This window comes from Staurois parvus, unplaced genomic scaffold, assembly GCF_062004578.1.
Source record: "Staurois parvus isolate SC_StPar_1 unplaced genomic scaffold, SC_StPar_1.0 ptg000483l, whole genome shotgun sequence".
Taxonomy (NCBI): domain Eukaryota; kingdom Metazoa; phylum Chordata; class Amphibia; order Anura; family Ranidae; genus Staurois; species Staurois parvus.
The window spans coordinates 321,336-344,568 of record NW_028318279.1 but is presented as its reverse complement, the minus strand read 5'-3'; the positions used below and the strand labels follow the sequence as shown (position 1 = coordinate 344,568).

The 23,233-nt window shown below is 45.5% G+C and overlaps 1 protein-coding gene across 1 annotated transcript in view; it reads left to right on the top strand.

Annotated features, from left to right (window-relative positions):
- Positions 1-23,233, top strand: part of LOC149452308 (vomeronasal type-2 receptor 116-like) — a 139,938-nt gene that overhangs the window by 94,302 nt on the left and 22,403 nt on the right. Inside the window, exon 4 of the mRNA XM_089689527.1 lies at positions 14,122-14,340. Coding sequence (XP_089545653.1) covers positions 14,122-14,340 — 219 coding nt within the window. The remainder of the gene's footprint in view (positions 1-14,121; positions 14,341-23,233) is intronic.

The window sequence follows — 23,233 nt, the reverse complement described above, 5'->3', positions numbered from 1 at the left end:
TTAGTTGGCGGCGTTCCCCTGTCGGGTTTTGGTGGGGGTCTCGGAGAGGTGATTTCAGGTTTGCGGGACTTGTTGCGGCGGCTGGAGTGGGGCGGTGTTAGGACCCCTGAGCCTGCTTCTGCATGGCTCCCGCCGGCCGGTGGGGATGGGCTTGTGGTTCCTGGACAGGAAAGCGGGGTGGTGCGGGGCCTGGGGGTCTCTTCTCCACTTAGTTATGGGACAGGGGTGGTTACCGCAGAGTCCGGGGCTATGGGCTCTACGGTTCCCTCCGCGGTTTTGGGGGAGGGTTCGGGGGTGTCCGGACCTGTCGGCGTGGCGGACTCTGCCAAGGGGGAAGTGTATGTGTGTTTTGAGGGCCCTTTGGGTGCGCATTTACAGTCGGACGTACGGGAGAAAATTTGGAAAGGGGAGTATGTGGCTATATTCACGCTTTTGCCTTTGGAGCGTTTTCCGTTAGATGGGTCCCGGGTTGATGACAGTAGGCGGGAGGAAGCGGAGAAGCGGCGTTTTCGTTTTATCCCCCGTACCTTTGCGAATTGGTTGCAGGCTTTCGCAATCATGGCCAGTGTCATTGGGGAAAAAGCTCTGCAGCATTGCTCGGCATTGTTCTGTTACCTGGACGCCATTAGTGAGGCTCACAGGGTTTATGGTGGGTCTGCGTGGCTTCGGTACGAGGAGCAGTTTCGGCAGCGGAGGGCTGTTCGCCCGTCATTGCTTTGGGACCATAAGGACATTGGCCTCTGGATGCGGCTCATGACGCCGGCGAGGGCCCCGGTCCGTTTTTTTAGGGCGGGGCCGGTGGTTCGTTTTCCCCGGGACAATCGGCCGCCAAGCGTAGGGGTTTCTGCTGGCAGTTCCAAGAGGGCACTTGTCGTTTTGGAGGGTCTTGCCGGTTTAAGCACGAGTGTTCTGGGTGCGGGGGCTCCCATCCTTTGTCGCGCTGTTTCAAGCGGGTAGAGGCCTTCCTGGAGAGCATGCGGGTAAGAGGATCGACGTCGGTGAGGGTGGAAAGGATGGGGCCTTTCTTAAATAGATATCCTGATCGGGCTGCAGCGGTGCTGCTGGCGGCAGGGTTTTCGGAGGGTTTTCGCATCCCATGTACTTTGACTTTGATTCCTCCCTTAGCTCGGAATTTACGGTCGGCCTTGCAGCATGCTGAGGTGGTTTCGGCTAAGTTGCGGAAGGAAATGGGGTTAGGACGCATGGGTGGTCCGTTTGCTTGTGCTCTGTTTTCGGATCTGGTAGTTTCTCCCTTGGGGGTTATGCCCAAAAAAGAGCCGAATGCGTTTCGGTTAATTCACCACCTGTCCTTCCCTAAGGGGGGGTCGGTGAATGACGCTATAGATCCAGAGTCGTGTTCGGTGTCTTACACGTCCTTTGATGCGGACGTTTTCTGGGTTCGTCGGTATGGGCACGGAGCGCTCATGGCGAAATCGGATATTGAGTCGGCGTTCCGGCTGTTGCCGGTTCATCCGGACAGTTTTAGTTTTTTGGGTTGCCATTGGCAGGGCGCGTTTTACATTGATAAGTGCTTACCCATGGGGTGTTCTATCTCTTGTGCGTTTTTCGAGAAGTTCAGTTCGTTCGTGGAGTGGGTGGTTCGGGATGTTTCGGGGGTGAATTCGGTCATCCATTATTTGGATGATTTTCTTTGCGTGGGTCCGCCGGCTTCCAGGGTGTGCGCGGTCTTGCTACATTGCAGCACGTTGCTGAACGTTTTGGGATTCCTTTGGCGGCTGATAAGACGGAGGGCCCTGCTTCGGTGATGACTTTCTTGGGCATCGTTTTGGATTCTGGCGCAATGGAGTGCTGGCTGCCTGAAGAGAAGCTGTTGGCCCTACAGGGGGAAATTTGTGCGGTTCTGGGTAAGCGAAAAATTCAGCTGCGGCCCTTGCAGTCGTTGTTGGGAAAACTTAATTTCGCTTGTCGGATCCTGCCAATGGGTCTAGTGTTTTGCCGCCGGTTGGCGGTGGCGACGGCGGAGATTACCTCCCCTTTTCATTTTCTTTGGCTGACTCGGGAGCATCGGGAGGATTTGCAGTTGTGGCACACCTTTTTGAATTCTTTCAACGGGCGGGCGCTTTGGATGTCTGGCCCTGATAGCAATTTTGACTACGGGTTTTTTTTCCGGGGTCGGTGGAGTGCGGCCTTGTGGCCGGCTTCCTGGTGGGAGGCAAGTTTTCTCCGTAACTTTGTGCTGTTGGAACTTTTTCCAGTGGTGTTGGCGGTTGAGGTTTGGGGGGAGAATTTTTGGAATCAAAAGGTGCGTTTTCACTGTGACAATTTTGGGGTGGTTCAGGTCATCAATCGGGTCTCGGCTTCTTCACGACCGGTGGTGGCCTTGCTTCGCCATTCAGTGTTGCGCTGCTTGCAGCTGAATGTTTTTCTCCATGCGGTGCATCTCCCTTGGGTTGACAACACCTTGGCTGACACGTTGTCTCGCTTTCAGTGGGACAAATTCCGAGAGTTGGCGCCGGCGGCGGAGCAACACGGGGTTCCTTGTCCTGACCAGCTGTGGGAGATTGCCTTGGAGTCGTTGCGGGCTGGATCCGGCGTTCGGTGAGTGAGGCGACTTGGTCCGCATACTCTAAGGTCTGGCGGGAGTGGCTGGATGTGTTACAACGAGTCGATATTGATCCTTGGGGGCCGGAGGTGCGTGTGGCAGTGTTCTTCTTGGTGCGGAGTTTGGAGCGGGAGATGTCGGGATTTCACGAAAGATTTTTGGGTTCGACAGGCTCTACGGGGTTACCGGAGGGTTCATCGCTGTAAGGATTCTCGTCGTCCAGTGTCCTTTGAGTTGTTGGGGTCTTTGTTTGAGCATTTGCAGACTGTGTGTTCTTCGGATTTTGAGGTGTGCTTATTTCGGGCTGCCTTTGCGGTGGCATTTTTTGGGGCATTGCGGATAGGGGAGCTCGTTAGTCCGTCCAAATCGGTTCTTGGGGGGTTATTGGTGGAGGAGGTTGTGTGCTCCGGTGAATGGGTGAAGGTGCTAGTTCGTCGGTCTAAGACAGACCAATTGGGACGGGGTGCGAGGGTGCGTTTTTTCGCTCTTCCAGGGTCACTGGTGTGCCCGGTTCGGGCGGTTTGGGAATTTTTGTCCCGTCGCCCGGGGGGCGGGGGTCCTTTTTCAGGCACAATGATGGATCCCCTTTAACGCGTTTTCAATTTGTGGCAGTTTTTCAACGGTGTTTGACGGCTGCTGGTTTGGATGCGTCTTTGTATGCTTCGCACTCGTTTCGTATTGGGGCTGCTATGGAGGCGGCCAGGTGGGGGCTGTCGGATGATGTGGTGAAGCGCATCGGTAGGTGGGATTCCCAGAGATTTCGCCTGTACGTTCATCCGCATTTGTTGCGGGATTAGTGGGCGGTCCTGTGTTTGTTTGTTTTGGGTTGTGGGAGGTAGTTGCGGTCTTGTCCCTGGGATGTATTGTTCTGGAGGTATTGTTTTCTTTTCTTTCAGGTGGAGTGTTGTGCCTGGTGTGGATCCTGAGTCACTCTTATGTGTTTTGGGGTGCCAGGCGGGCTGATGTGCGGCCCAATGGCAGGCAGCTGGGGTTGGATAGAGGGGAGGTTTGTGTCCGCTGGATAGGTGTGTCGGGCATGTTGTGGAGTTGTGTTATGCCAGAGGTGCAGCGTTTTGTGCGGCTGGATAGACCACCGGATGTTTTGGTGCTTCACGCAGGTGGCAATGATTTGGGGGGTAGGTCCATGCGGGAGCTGGTTCGAGATGTCAAGCTGGATTTTCTTCAGTTGCGGCGGGAGTTTCCGGGGATGGTGGTGGTGTGGCATGTGGAGTTGGAGGTGGATACTTGGCGGTACCTTCGAAGCGATGGAGTGCATTTGAATGCGGTGGGCACGGATTTGTGGTCCCTGGAGCTGCAGGACGGCATACTACGGGTGGTTCGTTTGTGGCGTGGCACGCATGGGTAAGGGCTTACCCAGCGTGCTGTGGCGGTTGTTGGTCTTTGGAGGCGGTTCTCATCTTGGAAGGTCAAACAATGGTGTGGGACCCATCGGTGGTATGGGGGCCCGGTGGACATTCCCAGTTAACCGAGGTTTAACTGGAAGGTGGTGGTGCTGCACTGCGGACAGTATGGTTGTCTCCGAGCTGGATGGTTGCGGCTGGAGGCCTAGTGTATAGGGTTGTCCGCAGGTGCATTTTGGATAACTTGGGGGTGCCTTCGAAGACCAACAACAATTCTTTGGTTTCCGTTATAAGGAATGGTTGATGTATTTAAAATGTGAAGCTGTTAATAAAAGGCCATGTTGGCCATTTTACTCCAAATGGTGTCATGTGTTTTGTAAAGTTTATTTGGTTAAGGGGTGGGGAGTGGTATGGATCGGTAATGGTGGAAGTAGGAGTGGACAAGCCTATCTATGGTGCATTAGTCATGAAATTATTATAGATATAATAATATGGCATCTAAACCTTATAGTGGACGTGCCACAGAAAGCATGAATAGGGGGAAAAAATAAATACATAAACCACAATTACCATTATAACCAAAAATGGACTGGACCTTAGTTTCTATGGTATGTACTTACTTGTGGAAGATGGCTATAAATTAGAGCTGAAAGCCAAAAAGCCAACCACCCGTTATAAATAACTTGTACAGTAAATGCAGAATCTGAAAAGACCACATATAGAATTAGTATAAATGATGTTATATAATATAAATATAGATTCTATATAATGGTGTTGATGTCAAGGTCCTCGTTTAGACCACCAGGAGATAGTACATCCAAAGCATAAATCCAACAGGTCTCCCTAAGGGCGTATACATATTCATTTCCAGTGCTGCCCTTTTCCTGGCCCTTTTTCCTATTTATGTGGCTCCATTCCTCCTTGGGCTCTGTGATGAAGAAGGAGCATGCTGCGAAACGCGTCACCGCCCTACAACCACGTCACTTCCGGTTTGCATGCATTCCAGCATTCCTGGAAGAGCAGCAGCCATCTTGGCATCTCATGTTGGGGGGGGGCTACAGCAGGCTGACATACAGTGAGAAGAGCCCCGCATAGACGTACTATCGATGAGCCTGTTGATTTATCACTCCTGTGTGTTTTTATTAAAACCTTTTGGACTTATTGCAACTAGAAGCGCTTTCTTGCTTCTTCTCTATTCATATATTTGCATAGATACAGCACCAGGGGATATGAAAAAGCCTTGCTGCATTCAAATGGCTCGGATAGTCTGAATAGTAACTGCAAAGAGACAAACAGGGCACAAGCCTAGTGCATTATCCCAAGGATAGCTTGATGAAAAAACAAATCACAAACAATGTGTGTGTGGAGCATGTCAGGCCACTGCCTTGTGGTACAGTGGTGGGTGAAACCCAGAAGAACCTAATGCCAAAGGGACGTCTTCCTTGGTCCAAAAAGTGTGTTACGCATTTCAAGGGTAAACCCTCTACTTCAGAGCCAAATCATTTGTCTCTGAGGATACGGGTTTACACTTGAAACACATAAGCCGCTTTTTGGATCCTGGATGGTGTCCCTTGGCATTTGATTCTGCTGGTTCTGATTTACCGTCATACCATGAGGCCGTGGCCTGACTTGCTGTTCACAGACATTGTTTGTGAGTCTGTTTATATCCTTTTTCATTCATCTATCCTTGGGATAATGCACTAGGCTGGGGTGCTGTTTGTCTCTTTGGAACAGGACAACACAGTTCCAGTTGTCACAGTAGCAGCGTGTGAACACCATTGTGTTCTGTATTGGGAGTCTGAGTTCTAGAGAGCCGTGTAGTCCGAGGTGAGCTCCCTTATAGCCAGGGGCTGTGTTTTTGCTTCTGATTGCTGTGCGGAAGATGAACCCCTGTGTGGGAATCCTCATGTGAGGATCCTTTACTTTTAAATTATTTTAAATGAAAGTGGGCAAAGAAAGCCCTTCAATGGACTTCACTGGCAGGACTGAAGATCATGAAATGTTCTACCAAATCTTGAGATTTTTTTTTTTAATCTTCACATTAAACAGAAAATGATAACACAGAATCACTTGGATCTACTCCCACGCCTAAACCAGTGCCATCTTAATAGTATGATGAGCCCCTGGTTAAAGAGGGGAAACTTGGGCTCCTACTAGCCTGCATCAGGTTTCCCCTTCACAGTGCCCATATATTGTTCATCAGATGTCCCCATCACAATCTTCCCATACATCATGTGTCTCCACCACAATCTCCCCATACATCAGGTGTCCCCATCACAATATTCCCATACATCATGTGTCCCCACCACAATCTCCCCATACATCAGGTGTCCCCATCACAATCTTCCCATACATCATGTGTCCCCATCACAGTATTCCCAAACATCATGTGTCCCCATCACAATCTCCCCATACATCATGTGTCCCCATCACAGTATTCCCAAACATCATGTGTTCCCATCACAATATTCCCATACATCATGTGTCCCCATCAAAATCTTCCCATACATCATGTGTCCCCATCACAATCTTCCCATACATCATGTGTTCCAACCAAAATCTCCCCATATATCAGATGTCCCCATCACAGTATTCCCAAACATTTATTTATTATTATTATAGGTATGTATATAGCGCCATCAATTTACTCAGCACTTTACATTTATATGGTACATTCACATCAGTCCCCAACCCTCAAGTGGTGTACAATCTAAAGTCCCTAACTCTCATCCATACATACACATCCTGGGGCCAATTTAGACAGGAGCCAATTAATATATTAGGTGTCCCCATTTCTATAATAAATTTGTATTATTATACAGGATTTATATGGCGCCAACAGTTTGTGCAGCACTTTACAAAATGAAGGTAGACATTCCAGTTACAATACAATTTGGTACAAGAGGAAACAGAGGGCCCGGCTCGTTAGAGCTTACAATCTAGGAGGAAGGGCTGAGTGATACAAAGGTAATAGCTGTGGGGGGATGAGCTGATGGAGGAAATAAAAGGCAGTTTACTAATTATAAGCAGGATAGGCTTCTTTAAAGAGAAAGGTTTTCAGGGATCGTCTAAAGGTAGATAGATTAGGATTTAGTTGGACAGATTGGGGTAGGGAGTTCCATAGGATGGGAGAAGCTCTGGAGAAGTCCTGGAGGCGAGCATGGGAGGAGGTGACATGGAAACTAGAGAGCAGAAGGTCTTAGGAAGATTGAAGAGAGCGGTTTGGTTGATATTTTGAGACCAGGTTGGTGATGAAAGTCAGTGGAGGGATTGGCAGAGAGGAGTGGAGGACACTGAACGGCTGGTAAGGTGGATGAGCCTGAAAGCAGTATTCATAATGGACTGGAGGGGGCATAGCAAATGTAAAGGTAAGCCAATGAGGAGGGAGTTGCAGCAGTCAAAGGCAAGAGATAACCAGGGAGTGAATTAGGAGGTTTGTGGTATCATTGGGTATAAAGGGGCGTATTCTGGAGATGTTGCGGAGGTTGAGGTGGCATGATTTTTCAGGGATTGAATGTGGGCCTGAAAGGATAGTTCAGGATCCAAGGTTACCCCTAGCACCCTGGCATGCAGGGATGGGTTGATAGTGGTGCTATTGATCCTGACCGAGAAATCAGGGGTAGAGGCACAGTGTCCCCTTACATCAGGTTCCCCATAACAATCTCCCCATATATCAGGTGTCCCCTTCACAATCTCCCCATACATCAAGTTTCCCCTTACATCAGTTTCCCCCATCACAGTGCCCCATAAATCAGGTGTCCCCATCACAGTGTCCCCTTACTCCAGTTTCTCCCATCACAGTGCCCCATACATCAGGTATCTCCTACCACAGTGTCCCCACAATGCCAGGGTCCCTCTCCACAGTTGTCCGCTTATAGCAGATGCTCCCCATTACAGTATCCCCATAGATCAGATGTCCCCATACATCAACGTTATACCCCATTTCACTGTTGTACTCACAGCCATCTGCAATGAAGACAGCTCCTCCTTCTTCTCCCACACTGAGGCTGAGATGTGTTCCCAGTCTCAGTGCCCATTCTCTGCCACCCCCTGCAGGAGGGAGGAGAAAGCTGAATCTTCTCTCCAGTGGAAACCAGCTGTTGCTCCTTCTTCAGTTACTCCTGTCAAAGAAGAGTATCACGAGTGGCCAAATCGCTGGTGCACCCCCCCCCCCCCAACACAGCACCTACCCACTCCCCCTTTGTCTTGGGCCTGATCATGGGCCCCCCATGCACCTGGGGATCCTGGGCAGTGCCCAGGTGTGCCCCTTCATTAAGACAACCCTGTCCTACACCTCTTTCTATGGTTACTTCTTCACACACTTCTAGCTTATTCTTGATCATGAATTTGCACATTTTTGATCTTGCTTCATTAGTGGTCCATGGTGCACCAGGAAAATGGTAGCCTGCTCTGAAGAACCCCATTTTTTTTATCATGAAGATGGCTGGGTGTGTGTGGGAAGAGATGGCACCAGGATAGAGTATGGGAAGAACACAAGCCAGTGGAAGCAGGGCCCGGGGTCAGTAGGGGGCCCCATGAGATGCCCCTGGTACCTTTTTTCATAGGCTTTTTTGAGTTTGGGCAAGGACACAGGGGCCCCATGATCCCTTATTGCCCGAGGGCCCCATGAGTTGTCAGTCCGCCCCTGCCTGATATGTACCACCTACCTAAACATTGTTGTTGACTAAGTACACCCCTTCATGGAAATTATATTCCCTGATGGCAGTTGCCTCTGTCAGCATGATAATTTACCCTGCCACACTACAAACAGTCTTCAAAAATGGTTTGAAGAATACAAGTTTGAAGTGTAAACTTGACCACTAAATTCTCCAGATCTCAATTTATCAAGCATTTGTAGGAGGTGCTTAATGTATATCCCCATACATCAAAGTTATGCCTCCACCCCCTTCACTGTTGTACTCACAGCCATCTGCAATGAAGACGGCTCTTCCTTCCTCTCGCACACTGAGACTTAGATGAGTTCTCAGTCTCAGTGCCCATTCTCTGCCACCCCCTGCAGGAGGGAGGAGAAAGCTGAATCCTCTCTCCAGCAGAAACCAGCTGTTGCTCCTTCTTCAGTTACTCCTGACAAAGAAAAGCGTCATGAGTGACCAAATCGCCAGTGCACCCCCCCAACACAATAGAAATATAGGGAAAAAGTGAGCGCTCTTTAAATCAGCAGCTATAGCACCAAAGACAATAAAAACCTTCAAACAATCATAATAAGAGAAAAGTTGCAGCGCTAAAAATATAAATATTAATAGTGTTCATAAACAAATTAATATGCCAAATAAAGGGTGTCAGTCTATGCAGATCTGGGTGCGAGAAAACAGTAGAATCCAAGTAATGGTGCTCCAAATAGTGTGATAAAATGACGCACTCACGTATATACACATTATATGGATATGTAGAGGTCCCATTTAGGAGTAGATACGGTCCTAATCCAGGATGATCCTCCTTCTAGGTATGGTGGTGCTGTCAGGGGTTTGTAGGAAGATATAGGACCCAGCTGGCCAGAGGTCCCTTTAAGGGAAGGACGGGTGTGGGTGTCTGCTTTAAGGAACTCCCCTCTCTGGGTAATGTTGGGTGGCTGAATAAGGATGGGCTCTAAAAGTAAATAGCTTGGTAATGTGTGTTGCTTTGCTTATCTGTCCAGAAGATTTTCCCTGTGGGGTGTGGTCACATGATCATAACATCATCACAGCTACAGAGACCATGACCGTCCTGGTGATGTCGTTCCAGAAGTAACAAGGACAACTCAGTTCCTCTCTTCTAATCTTCCACTCGGCATTTCTTCTGTTCATCTGGTGTCTTCTCTTCAGTAAGAAGCAGAAGTTGAATCCAACACCACTTCAGCTAATTGCAGTGCAAAAGATGTTTGTCCAGTTTTTCGAAGTGGATAAAGACAATGGGGTTGATTTACTAAAACTGGATCATGTAAAGTCTGGTTCAGCTGTGCATGGTAGCCGACAACCCCAACACAGCATCTGCCCACCCCCCTTTGTTTTGGACCTGATCATGGGCCCCCCATGCACCTGGGGCTCATGGGCAGTGCCCAGGTGTGCCCCTTCATTAAGACAGCCCTGTCCTGCACCTCTTTCTTTGGTTACACCTTCACACACTTATCCTTGATTAAGAATTTGCACATTTTTGATCTTTCTTCCTTAGTGGCCCATGGTGCACCTGGAAATGTGTGGCCTGGTCTGATGTACCCCATTTTGTTTTCATCATGAAGTTGGCTGGGTGTGTGTGGGAAAGATGGCACCAGGATACAGAATGGGAAGAAGGAAAGTCAGTAGAAGCAGAGTGATGCCGCAGATTTCTTTCTTGCCATACTCCATCCTGTTCTGCTGTTTCACCGGGAATGTTCTGTTGAGAAATCTTGGGTCCTGCCATTCATGGGAATGTTACTTGACATGTACCGCCCACCTAAACATTGTTGTTAACTAAGTACACTCCTTCATGGAAATGACAATCCCTGATGGCAGTGGCATCTTTCAGCATGATAATTTGCCCTGCCATACTGCAAATAGTCTTCAAAAATGGTTTAAGGAATACAAGTTCGAGGTGTAAACTTGACCACCAAATTCTCCAGATCTCAATATATCAAGCATTTGTAGGAGGTGCTTAATGTATATCCCCATACATCAAAGTTATGCCTCCACCCCCTTTATTTATCAAGCAGCTGTGGGAGGTGCTGGAAAAACTTCTAATCCATGGAGGCCCCATCCCACAACGTACAGGACAAGCTACTGACAACTTGGTGCCAGATACCACAGCATACCTTCAGAGGTCTAGTAGTGTCCTTGCCTTGGGTCAAGGCCATGTTGACAGCAAAACGGGGACCTACTCAGTATTAGGTGGGTGGTCATAAAGGTATGGCTGGTCAGTGTATTTGTCCTTATTGGGGTGCTGCATCAGAGTGGACAGAGTTTTCTTCTGCAGATACTACAGACTATTGACATTGACTCTAGATGCAAAATACAACAGGGATATAAAAACAAATCCAATGGGTTTCCAACTCAGACTAACCCGAGTGTAGAGCTATTTGTCAGATGAATGGTGGAGGAGATGAAGAATATGGCCTTAGGATCTATATCCTGCAGTTGGAGCCCTTAGAACTAGACTACACTGAAAGAGAGAAATGGTCTACCTACAAACCTTCAGACAAAGGAGGTAACATTGTGGCAGGTATTTAGGAATACATAATGGTGGGTTTGAAAATTCTTAACCCTTTTTTTGCCCTTACATAGTAACTATGGTGGTCAAGGGGGGAGGGGGGGGTTTGCACACACTCCCAGAAGCTGCAAGTGTTCCCAACAGAAGATGGAAGTGTTCTGGAGGCCGGGGAGCCACTCAATCACTTTTAAACACCCCCAGTAACAGCTGCTATGCACCATCAGAGATCTTTTAGAACCTGTCACCAAAAAAATCATCATATAGGGGACTTTCTGACTCCTATGGGATGAAAAAAGTTATGTAAAATAAAAATTAAAAACAAAATTGTAAAAAATTTAATTTACTTCAAAGCACTTAAAATAACCCCTCCAAAATTCTGAGGCCCCCAACCCCCGCACATATGAATGTATTAATGTAATTGCATGCATTAGGAAAGCCTTTGAAGGAAAACGTTGCTTGTGCTACACATTTTACATATCACCGTACACTCCGGAGTGAGACCAATAATTCTGGCACCAGAGCTCCTAGAGAACTCTGAACTGATGACTTGTAAAGCTTTGACTATCCACTCGCCCTCCAGGAGATTGACCCCCCTTCATGACCCGGCCATTTTTTGCTATACGGCGCTGTGTTACTTTAACTGACAATTGCACGGTCATGCAACACTGTACATTTCCCCTTTTTCCCACAAATAGAGCTTTCTTTTGGTGGTATTTGATCACCACTGTTTTTTTTTTGTACACTATAAACAAAAAGATTGACAATTATAAAAAAAAAACAAATTTTTTACTTTCTGCTATAAAAACATATCCAATGAAAATTTTTTTTTTTTTTAATCTAATTTCTAGTTACTAGTAATGGCGACGATCAGCGACTTATAGCAGAACTGCAATATTGTGGTGGAAAGGCTGACACTAACTGACACTTTGTGGGAACCAGTGACACTAATACAGAGATCAGTGCTAAAAATATACACTCATTGTATGAATGACACTGGCTGGGAAGGGGATAAACATCTAGGGAGATCAGAGGGGTAACTGTGTGCCTAGCCAGTGTTTATGTGTACACAATGGTCTGTTTTTAGGTAATGTGCTGGATTTTATTCCCTGCTTTGCAGAGAAAGATAACCCAGCACATTGCCACTGACAGGACACAACTCAGCCTTGTTTACATAGGCAGAGCTGTGGTCTGTCTCTCTCCTCACCGATCACCATGTGCCGGCGGACATCCCTTTTCTGGCATACGCTGATAGGCTTTTGCTGTGACTAATCATGTCAGAAGCTATGTGCCGGCAGTGTGTATGTCCCCTAAACAAGAAGGCGCAAACTCCCGTATATATATGGAATTTTGCTTAGATCGGCCACCCTGTGGCAGTACATCTGCTATAGGGCGGTCCTTAACCTCCCTAGCGGTCTGATTATGTCCATATTTCTGTGCTCAAAGCGGTACATTTTTTTCATGGAAATATGTATTTTTTTTTTATTGTAGGCCTGTAATTTTTAGGAATAACTCACTGAAATCTGTCCGAACAAGAGTCTAGTAGACATCCCGGGTAGAAAAAAATATGAAACACGGAATCATAAATTGTAATTTAATAAATAATCATAAAAAATAATAATAAATGTAATTAAATAATAAAATCAAACCAAAAACACTGAAATGTGAAATAGAGCGCCAAGTTCGCACATCGCTGAGCTCAGTCGCAGAATCGGTTTCAGTGTCTGATGAGGAATTTCCCCCACGAATCATTATCACTCAATTCTGCAAGTGGTTCTGATTTACTATCGCTGTTCTCTAGCCGGTCTAAAACCGCGTCTGACCTAAAGGGACGCTTTTTGGACGCCATGGACGTTTCTCAGTTTCCAGGCAGAAAGAACAGTAAAAATGCAGGCAGGGCGCCGGACAAAGCACTCGGGACACAATGTATGTGAAATGGTTGGATACAGGAATGTTATACTATGTGATTTTAGTGTATTTAGTGAATGTCACTTTTTGTCATTTTCAAATTTCCCACCAGTTCCGTCCCCCGTACATCCCGACGTCGCAGGGAACGGAACCCATATGACAGATGCCGGCATCCGCCGGATTACATTGCCGGGGACACTGCAGGGGGGACATCGCGGGAGCGCAGGACAAGGTAAGTGCAGAAGGGATCCCGGAGCAACGCTGCAGTGTATTCTCGAGTGTAGCTCGGGGTTACCGCTTGTGGTACCGAAACTTTACCCCGAGCTACACTCGGGAATACCGCCAGGGGGGTAACTGGCTATAGAAAATACAGGGTAATGATGTTTGTTGCCATTTCATGGGCGTGCAGAATTTTACAGTTTGACATGTTGGGTATCTATTTACTCGGTGCAACCTGATCTTTTATATTTTATCAGAAAGTGGGAAATACAGTACATTGTGTCTGCGTGCCAAAAAATTATCTTTAGTGTATTTTGTACAGAAATTTCGTTTTTCCTAAACCAGCGCACTAATATTGTGTGACATAAAACATTAGAGTTGCCACCATTTTATTTTTCCTACTTTTAGAAAATACTGTATATAATTTTTGGGAGTTTTATATAATCTTTAGGATTAAATGATTTTTTAAACATTGCAAAAAACGCACAAAATGGTTCCGGAAGCGAAGCAGTTCATAATAATCAATACCAATCACTCCATATGAAGCTTTTCTGTCCTCTGCTTATCTCTCTCAAAAATGTAAATAGAATAGACAGAAAAATGTACATTTTTTGATCCTCCCAAATATATACATACAGACTTGTGCAATCTGAATATAAAATGAATGATTGATGGTTCTCTGGATTATTAGGACAGGGGATTCTTTACATATCAGAGGAGACATTGCAGGACAACCTAAAGTGAAGAATAAGTGATTCTCCTGGTTCATTCATTTATAGAAAGACCGCCGAGTCACTTGGATGGAGCTCTCTCACTCTTTGTGTTTTGTTAAGAAATTCCAGAACTCTTCTATCTGTATATAGTAATCTGTGAATTTTTGTCTTCCATGAAAAGCTGCATAAATATGTGAGAAAAGTTCACTTAATGGACCTAGCAGAAGGTGATGTCTACTTCAACGAGAGAAGAGAAATTCCATCCGATCTTCTGTTACTCCACTGGACTATGAATGGTCGTACCCTTGATTTATCTGTAGCTTCCATTATGGAAGGCCCAGATTATGTGCCAGAAACGTTTACAAATATGAGTGAGCCCCGCTTGTGGAAAAATGGCAAAGTAAGAAATGACTTGATTGTTTTCTGTTTATATACAGTGGGGATCGAAAGTTTGGGCACCCCAGCTAAAAATTTGTATTAATGTGCATAAAGAAGCCAAGGAAAGATGGAAAAATCTCCAAAAGGCATCAAATTACAGATTAGACATTCTTATAATATGTCAACAAAAGTTAGATTTTATTTCCATCATTTACACTTTCAAAATAACAGAAAACAAAAAAATGGCGTCTGCAAAAGTTTTGGCACCCTGCAGAATTTATAGCATGCACTGCCCCCTTTGCCAAGCTGAGACCTGCCAGTGTCATGGATTGTTCTCAATCATCATCTGGGAAGACCAGGTGATGTCAATCTCAAAGGTTTTAAATGCCCAGACTCATGTGACCTTGCCCCAACAATCAGCACCATGGGTTCTTCTAAGCAGTTGTCTAGAAAACTGAAACTGAAAATAGTTGATGCTCACAAAGCTGGAGAAGGCTATAAGAAGATAACAAAGTGTTTTCAGATGTCAATATCCTCTGTTCGGAATGTAATTAAGAAATGGCAGTCATCAGGAACAGTGGAAGTTAAAGCAAGATCTGGAAGACCAAGAAAAATATCAAACAGAACAGCTCGCAGAATTGTGAGAAAAACAATTCAAAACCCACATTTGACTGCACGATCCCTCCAGAAAGATCTGGCAGACACTGGAGTTGTGGTACACTATTCCACTATAAAGAGATACTTGTACAAATATGGTCTTCATGGAAGAGTCATCAGAAGAAAACCTCTTCTACGTCCTCACCACAAAAATCATCGTTTGAACTTTGCAAATGAACATATAGACAAGCCTGATGCATTTTGGAAACAAGTTCTATGGACTGATGAGGTTAAAATTGAACTTTTTGGCCGGAATGAGCAAAGGTACGTTTGGAGAAGAAGGGGCACAGAATTTAATGAAAAGAACCTCTGTCCAACTGTTAAGCATGGGGTTGGATCAATCATGCTTTGGGGTTGTGTTGCAGCCAGTGGCACAGGGAACATCTCACGAGTAGAAGGAAAAACGGATTCAATAAAATTTCAGCAAATTTTGGATGGTAACTTGATGCCATCTGTGAAAAAGCTGAAGTTAAAGAGAAGATGGCTTCTACAAATGGATAATGATCCTAAACACACCTCGAAATCCACGGGGGATTACATCAAGAGGCGTAAACTGAAGGTTTTGCCATGGCCTTCACAATCTCCTGACCTCAACATAATTGAAAATCTATGGATAGACCTTAAAAGAGCCGTGCGTGACAGACAGCCCAGAAATCTCAAAGAACTGGAAGACTTTTGTAAGGAAGAATGGGCAAAGATACCTCAAACAAGAATTGAAAGACTCTTGGCTGGCTACAAAAAGCATTTACAAGCCGTGATACTTGCCAAAGGGGGCAGTACAAGATATTAACTCTGCAGGGTGCCCAAACTTTTGCAGACGCCATTTTTTTGTTTTCTGTTATTTTGAAAGTGTAAATGATGGAAATAAAATCTAACTTTTGTTGACATATTATAGGAATGTCTAATCTGTAATTTGATGCCTTTTGGAGATTTTTCCATCTTTCCTTGGCTTCTTTATGCACATTAATACAAATTTTTAGCTGGGGTGCCCAAACTTTCGATCCCCACTGTATGTAGTTCTAACTTCACAGGGGCCGCTTAAAATGCTTGTCCCCAATGGTTGCCGTGACCTTGCAAGCCTCCCGACACTTCTGTGACCAAGCCCCGGTGTGTGGGGTGAAACATGTCAGAGGGCCTGGATGCAGGAGGGGCAAAAGTCATTGTTGTGGGGCCCAAAGCAGCTGCCCCATACTTGCCAACTGTCTCGGTTTACATTCCCTTGTCCCTTGAAGTCTTCATCCTGCATTGTGTCCTGATATGTCAGTGTGAAGTGCTGACGCTTATTCTGCCCAGCTCTGCCCTATTGCCCTGTAAAGATGATTCACCTGGGCAGGTGGGGTCAGCATTCACATGTAAATAACCGACATTCATATGTAAATAGTGGTGGCAATGTGACATTCATATGTAAATAGTGGTGGCAATGTGACATTCATACATAAATAGTGGCGGCAACGTGGCATTCATATGTAAATAGTGGCGGCAATGTGACATTCATACGTAAATAGTGGTGGGAATGTGACATTCATATGTAAATAGTGGTGGAAATGTGGCATTCATATGTAAATAGTGGTGGAAATGTGGCATTCATATGTAAATAGTGGTGGCAATGTGGCATTCATATGTAAATAGTGGTGGCAATGTGACATTCATATGTAAATAGTGGTGGCAATGTGGCATTCATATGTAAATAGTGGTGGCAATGTGGCATTCATATGTAAATAGTGGTGGCAATGTGGCATTCATATGTAAATAGTGGTGGCAATGTGGCATTCATATGTAAATAGTGGTGGGAATGTGACATTCATATGTAAATAGTGGTGGAAATGTGGCATTCATATGTAAATAGTGGTGGAAATGTGGCATTCATATGTAAATAGTGGTGGCAATGTGGCATTCATATGTAAATAGTGGTGGCAATGTGGCATTCATATGTAAATAGTGGTGGCAATGTGACATTCATATGTAAATAGTGGTGGCAATGTGGCATTCATATGTAAATAGTGGTGGCAATGTGGCATTCATATGTAAATAGTGGTGTCAATGTGGCATTCATATGTAAATAGTGGTGGCAATGTGACATTCATATGAATAATATGCCCCCCTGAGGTTCCAGCCGCCATCACCTCTGCTGAATGCTACACATTGGGAATGTAAACAGGGAAATACCTGAAAGTCCTGCCTGCAATTGTGGTCACTGAGCCTACCATCAGCCTGTTCAGTGGGGGGGGGTGCAGAGGTAGGCAGAAAAGGAATGACAGTTTTGGGGTGCACAGATGAGTAAGTAAGAGGTAAGGAAGGTGGGTACAAAGATGAGCAGAGAACGCATGTAGAGTTAAGGTGGGGGGAGGTTGGAGTGGAAAGGATGGGGGAGGTTGGAGTGGGAAGGATGGGGGAGGTTGGAGTGGGAAGGATGGGGGAGGTTGGAGTGGGAAGGATGGGGGAGGTTGGAGTGGGAAGGATGGGGGAGGTTGGAGTGCAGATTTTAGCAGTGAAATTCAGGATGCAATGGTGTACTGATGGGGTGGATAAAGATGTCCACCACACGTAGGGCAGCCCATTCATTTCAGTGGGCTGGTCTATGCATTAGAAATGTGGGAAAAAAGTCCCTGATCCTTTTTCAAAATCGGACCAAGCCACATAGTGCTACAGGACCGTAAACTTTGGTGCATGTGAAAATGCACCCGCCAGCAAATGCCGCCATTAACAATTGTTTCTGTGGTGGCAGGAAAGAGATTTTTCATGTGTTCCCGACACGCACAAATGTTAGCATAGGCTAAATGTCTCAATTACAATGGTGGTCAATGTATATCTTCTCATCACATTGGGGCGTGGTGTAGAATCCTTTCATTCACATTAGTGGTCAGTGTGAACATCACCCTTACATTGGTGCCATTCATGACCTGGGTCAATGAGCTGTGCTTCTTCCATCCTCTGATGATGCTCCTACACCCCTGAATGATGCACAGTTGTGAGATATTAGGTGTGGCAGTGACGTCGGTCAGTATGACAGTTGTGAGATATTAGGTGTAGCAGTGACGTCAGTATGACAGTTGTGAGATATTAGGTGTGGCAGTGACATCAGTCAGTATATCAGTTGTGAGATATTAGGTGTGGCAGTGATATCAGTCAGTATGACAGTTGTGAGATATTAGGTGTGGCAGTGACGTCAGTCAGTATGACAGTTGATGGGAGATTCTGAACAGAGACTAATACACCTCCCTAGCTTTTTCTATCTGTGCCATCTTCTGTGACCACCTGAAGACCGGGCCTTTCTCTGACACTCTTTGTTTACAAAAAAAAAATCAAAATTGAATGACTTAGAACCCCCAAACATGATATATATTTTTAGCAGAGGCTCTAGAGAATAAAATGGCGGTCATTACAATTTTTAAAGTCATACTGTTTTTGCGCAGCAGTATTTGAAATGCAATTTTTTGGGAAAACATGCACTTTAATGAATTGAAAACAAACAGAACACAATATATACCCCAATTGTTTTGTAAAATATGAAACTCGATGTTACGCCGAGTAGATCGATACCTAACACGTCACGCTTTAAAATTGTGCATGCTTGTGGAATGGCGGTAAACTACAGTACTTAAAAATCTCCATGAGCAACGCTTTAAAAATTTCTACAGGTTACAAGTTTAGAGTTACAGAGATCCAGTTCTAGAATGATCGCTCTCGCTCTGAAGTTTGTGACAATACCTCACATGTGTGGTGCAAACACCATTTATATATGTGGGCGTGACCTACATATGCATTCACCACTGTGTGCAAGCACAGGGGGGGGGGGATGGGGGTGCTTTAACATTTTTTTATTATTATAATATATTTTATTATATTTTTTATTTTTGCACTATCCCTTTAATTTTTTTATTCACTTTTATTGTTATCACAAGAAATGTAAACATCCCTTGCGATAACAATACAGCATGACAGGTCCTCTTTATGGAAAGATCTGGGGTCTATAAAACCCCAAATCTCTCCTCTACCTTTAAAACAAAAGATAAAAAAAAAGTTTGATGTTTTGCTTTAAGAAAAAGAAAATGGTGTTTACATTGAGCCAGAACCGGAAGGGACGTCATGAGGTTGCTCTGGTTCTCTTAGGCCATTAAGATGGGTGGTGGCCATCTTACCTTCATCCATCTTTGTGACCAGCCACTACCAGTGCTGAATCAGTTCCTGGGGCTACCGATCAGGCAGGTAAGCCCCCAAACCACCATAATGTGGCAGGAGGGGGTCCCTCCTGTTGCTTCTAAAAGTGATCCAGCGGCAAATGCACCACTTGGATCACTTTTTTGAGAAAGAGTGGTGGCTGCTGCAAAAATACCCGGGTTATAGTTGACAGCTACAGCTACAACCCCAGTAAACCACTTCAAAACCGCAACGTATATATATGTAAATGAATGATAGTTAATATTGACTGAAAGAGTTTAGTTCTGCTTTATGTATTGTGGCCCCGCCCCTGGGTCCTAAACTGGGGCTACTATGCAAATGTAGTTTTTGGCTGGGCTGTAGTTAGCTCAAATTGATTGTACAGTTTCTTTATTTGGCATTCCCCTAAGCTCAGTTGGGTTGTGCATTTCTCATTGTCACCAGTAGGTGTCACTGATACAGCAGGTCATAGTATGAGATTGCACAAATGGACTGAGTTATGAATATTCATATTTCTTTCAGTCAGCCCACTTGGAGGTTCCAGGTCACTAGTGCATGCTGGGAGAGGATATAAATTTGTCCTGCGCTTGCTCTCTCATCTCAGGTTGAGGAGGTGCTGTTGAAGAGAGCTCTGTGTTAAGCCCAGAAGTCTATCTGGGCCTACCTGCTTTGAAGTGACCCTGAGGCTGCCCTGCGCAGGGTGTAGGAAGCCGAGCCAAGGTGAGAAGATCCAGGGGAGGCCCCTTGCTGGAGAGGGCTTGGGGGTGCATTAGACTCCAAGAACGTGCTTGCAGTGTTACCAGGTCGGCTTAAAGGTTTGTTCGGAATCCAAGGAGTCTATAATTGATATGCTGTGGCATCTGAGACCCCTAATCCTCTCTCCTTCTACCTCCTTTCCAAGTTCAACCTTAAAACTGGAAAAGACCAAAATGACTGGCGCCCAATTTCTATTTTAATTTACTAGTGCCGAGCTACCTTTTGGTGAACTGGCGAGCACCAGCGGCCTAGTACATCCTGGTCTTATACATACCAGCAATGCAGTATCATGGCGAGTCCCATAAGTGCAGTACAAGCTGGTGCGGAGGCGAGCACAAGTAGTTCTTCTCTTTTTTTCATTCAATCCACAGGCTGCATAAAGAAAAAACATAGTATATATACCCAACAAGGACCAGAGACGTACCGGCACATCACTGGACTTTGAGTGTCTATACCAGGATGATGCCTACAGCTGCAGCCATCATCCTGGTATTGTTTTTTTCAGCCGGCGATCGGCTTTCCTGTAAAAGCAATCCTAGTGTCTAATCAGCTACAGGATTGCTTTTATAAGCAGCAGGAGACAATGCAAACCCCCCCCCCCCCACTGCCTTCCACGGCCTTCTCGGGCAGTCCATTGGAGGAACCTGAGAATGCAGCAGGTGTTTCTGCTAGCTGACCATAGAGCTGATTGGAGACCGAAATGGAACCAATCATCTCCATATTCTAAGAAATCGGAAGCTACGAGCATTTCATCACTTCAGTTTCGCAGGATATAAACAGCGCCATTTGTAAATTGGGAAAGCATCTGATCACACCGATCTTGGTTTGATTAGATAATGTAAGGGCAGAAGAGATATCTAGAGTCTGATAGACCCCAGATTTCTCCAAAAAGAATATATGACAATGCCCATTGAAGTTATAGGGGATATTTGCATTCCCTGTTACAGCATTAAAAGTGATCAAAAAGATGGCGCATGTGCGGCCGGCTCCGGGACGGACGTGATGTGACAGGAGCTCCGTCCACCTGTTCCTGTAGCTGTCGGAATGGCACACACCGACCCCAAAGCAAAAAAAACAGTCAGATTGTCTTATAAGGGTGTTACCACCCTCCCTGAGAAATGCCATGCCGCAGAAAAGCCCCGGGACAGCCAGGGAAGCTTACCAATTTCTTCCCTTTCACAGCATCCAGCCAAGATGGCGCCGGCAGCTCCTTAAACGGCCAGAGTCATTATGAGGGGAACCACAAAGCCCAGCATCTGGATCCCAGGCTCAGGAATCCTCTCTACCCATGAGACCCGGGTGAGTCCTCTCCCCCCCAGCAGCCCAGCCAAATCCAGGCCCAGACTAGACACGGACCCCCTATCTGTCCTCACACAGGTGTTACCTCGCAACGCTATGCCATCTTTGACAGATTCCTTCCCTGCTGCTGACCAACCTATCACCGAAATAAGCGTGAAAAATATGCTTCTATTTCTACATCAAACAATACATAGCGATATGACAGCATCAATATCTCAAATCTCAAACGTGCTGCAGCAACAAGACCACCGATTGTGCCACATTGAAAGTAAAATGGGAGAAATGGTTACAGCGCATAATGACCTGATTGACGCACACGCGGACCATGATACTGATATTGAAAGAATAAACCTTAAATTAGGGGATTTAGAAGACCGATCCAGACGCAATAATATTAAATTCAGAGGTATATCTGAGAATGTTACCAATGACGCACTGCTCCCCTATATTCACCAGTATATGAAACACCTCATACCGTCACTCTCGGACATAGAGCTAGCCATTGATCGAGCACACAGGATACCCAAACCATGGTTCCTCCCAGTTTCAATCCCCAGAGATGTATTGGCACACATCCACTTTTACCACATAAAAGAAAAATGAATGTCCGCAGCTAGAAATCCTCCACCACTCCCACCATCACACGCAAATATCAAATTATATGCTGATTTGTCCAAAGCCACACTACTAAACCGCAAAAAGTTAATTAACATCACCAAAGCACTGCGGAACCACGGAATAGGCTACCAATGGGGCTTCCCCACAAAAATCCCCGTTAAATACCACGGTACAATCTACACCATCAAAAACCTAGAAGCAGGCATTGACCTCCTAAAGACCTGAAACATAATACCTGTAGAACCACACCAATCCACCTCAACCAATACACAGCAAATGAATGCTGAATGGTCCTGACTTACAACACCCTTAATCCTCCTACATCATATTGCCTTGGGCGTTATATCTACATTAATACAAGCTAGCAAACGGCCTGTTACCGAATATTTCTACGTTACAAGATATTTTTTGGTATGATCCCATTTGCGATCAATACCTGTTCATACCCCCCTGTTATGAAGTAGCAAGTTTCGCTACTCATATCACTTGCATTTTTGACAAGTTTTTTTTACCCTTTCTTACCTTCAACCTTTCCTGCACCACCAGTCGATCGACTAAGTCCTCTGCTCAACTGGTACTCTCACTACAACAAGGAAAACTTCTCCTATCTCAGTGACTGAACCATAATCACACTACCCCATACAAGGAAAGACACCATCAACGACCACGACCTATCAACTTTCTTCAACTATTAAAGAAACAACGCTCCTACTCAGTTAACCCAACCTTCAAAATGATTAATATATCCTCACTTAATGTGCGTGGCCTCAACTCCCCCTTCAAAAGATCATTGCTCCAAAAAGAAACCCGCTCACTTCATGCTGACATACTCTTCTTACAGGAAACCCACTTTGCATCAACTAAAACCCCCAAGTTTCATCTTCACTGATACCCCCACATATACCTAGCAATGAACCCTAAAAAGAAAAATGAAGTCATCACAGACATAAAAGGCTCTATTCAATTACACCACATCTCAGAAACAGCAGACCCACTAGGGCGCTATCATATTTTGATCTGCAAAATCAACAATATTCCCTACACTCTAGTGAGCGTCTATGGTCCCAACAGCAACCAGATGCAATTCTACAACAAACTTCATTCCACCATATCTTCTCAAACTAGGCAGACTTCTCATCGGCGGAGACTTCAATGTCATCGGTAACCCACATCTGGACTCTTCCTCCAACAAAAGATCCCCTAAACATAACTTCAACCGTTTATTACACGAACATGATCTCTATGACATCTGGCGATGCCAACATAGCACAGAAAAAGACTATACTTATTACTCTCCATCCCATTTATCCTACTCCAGAAATGACTTCTTCGTCACAGACAAATGGACTCTACAACATATAAAGTCCTCCAAAATTGGCACCATAACCTGGTCTGACCACACTCCAATCAACATAACCTTAGACAAC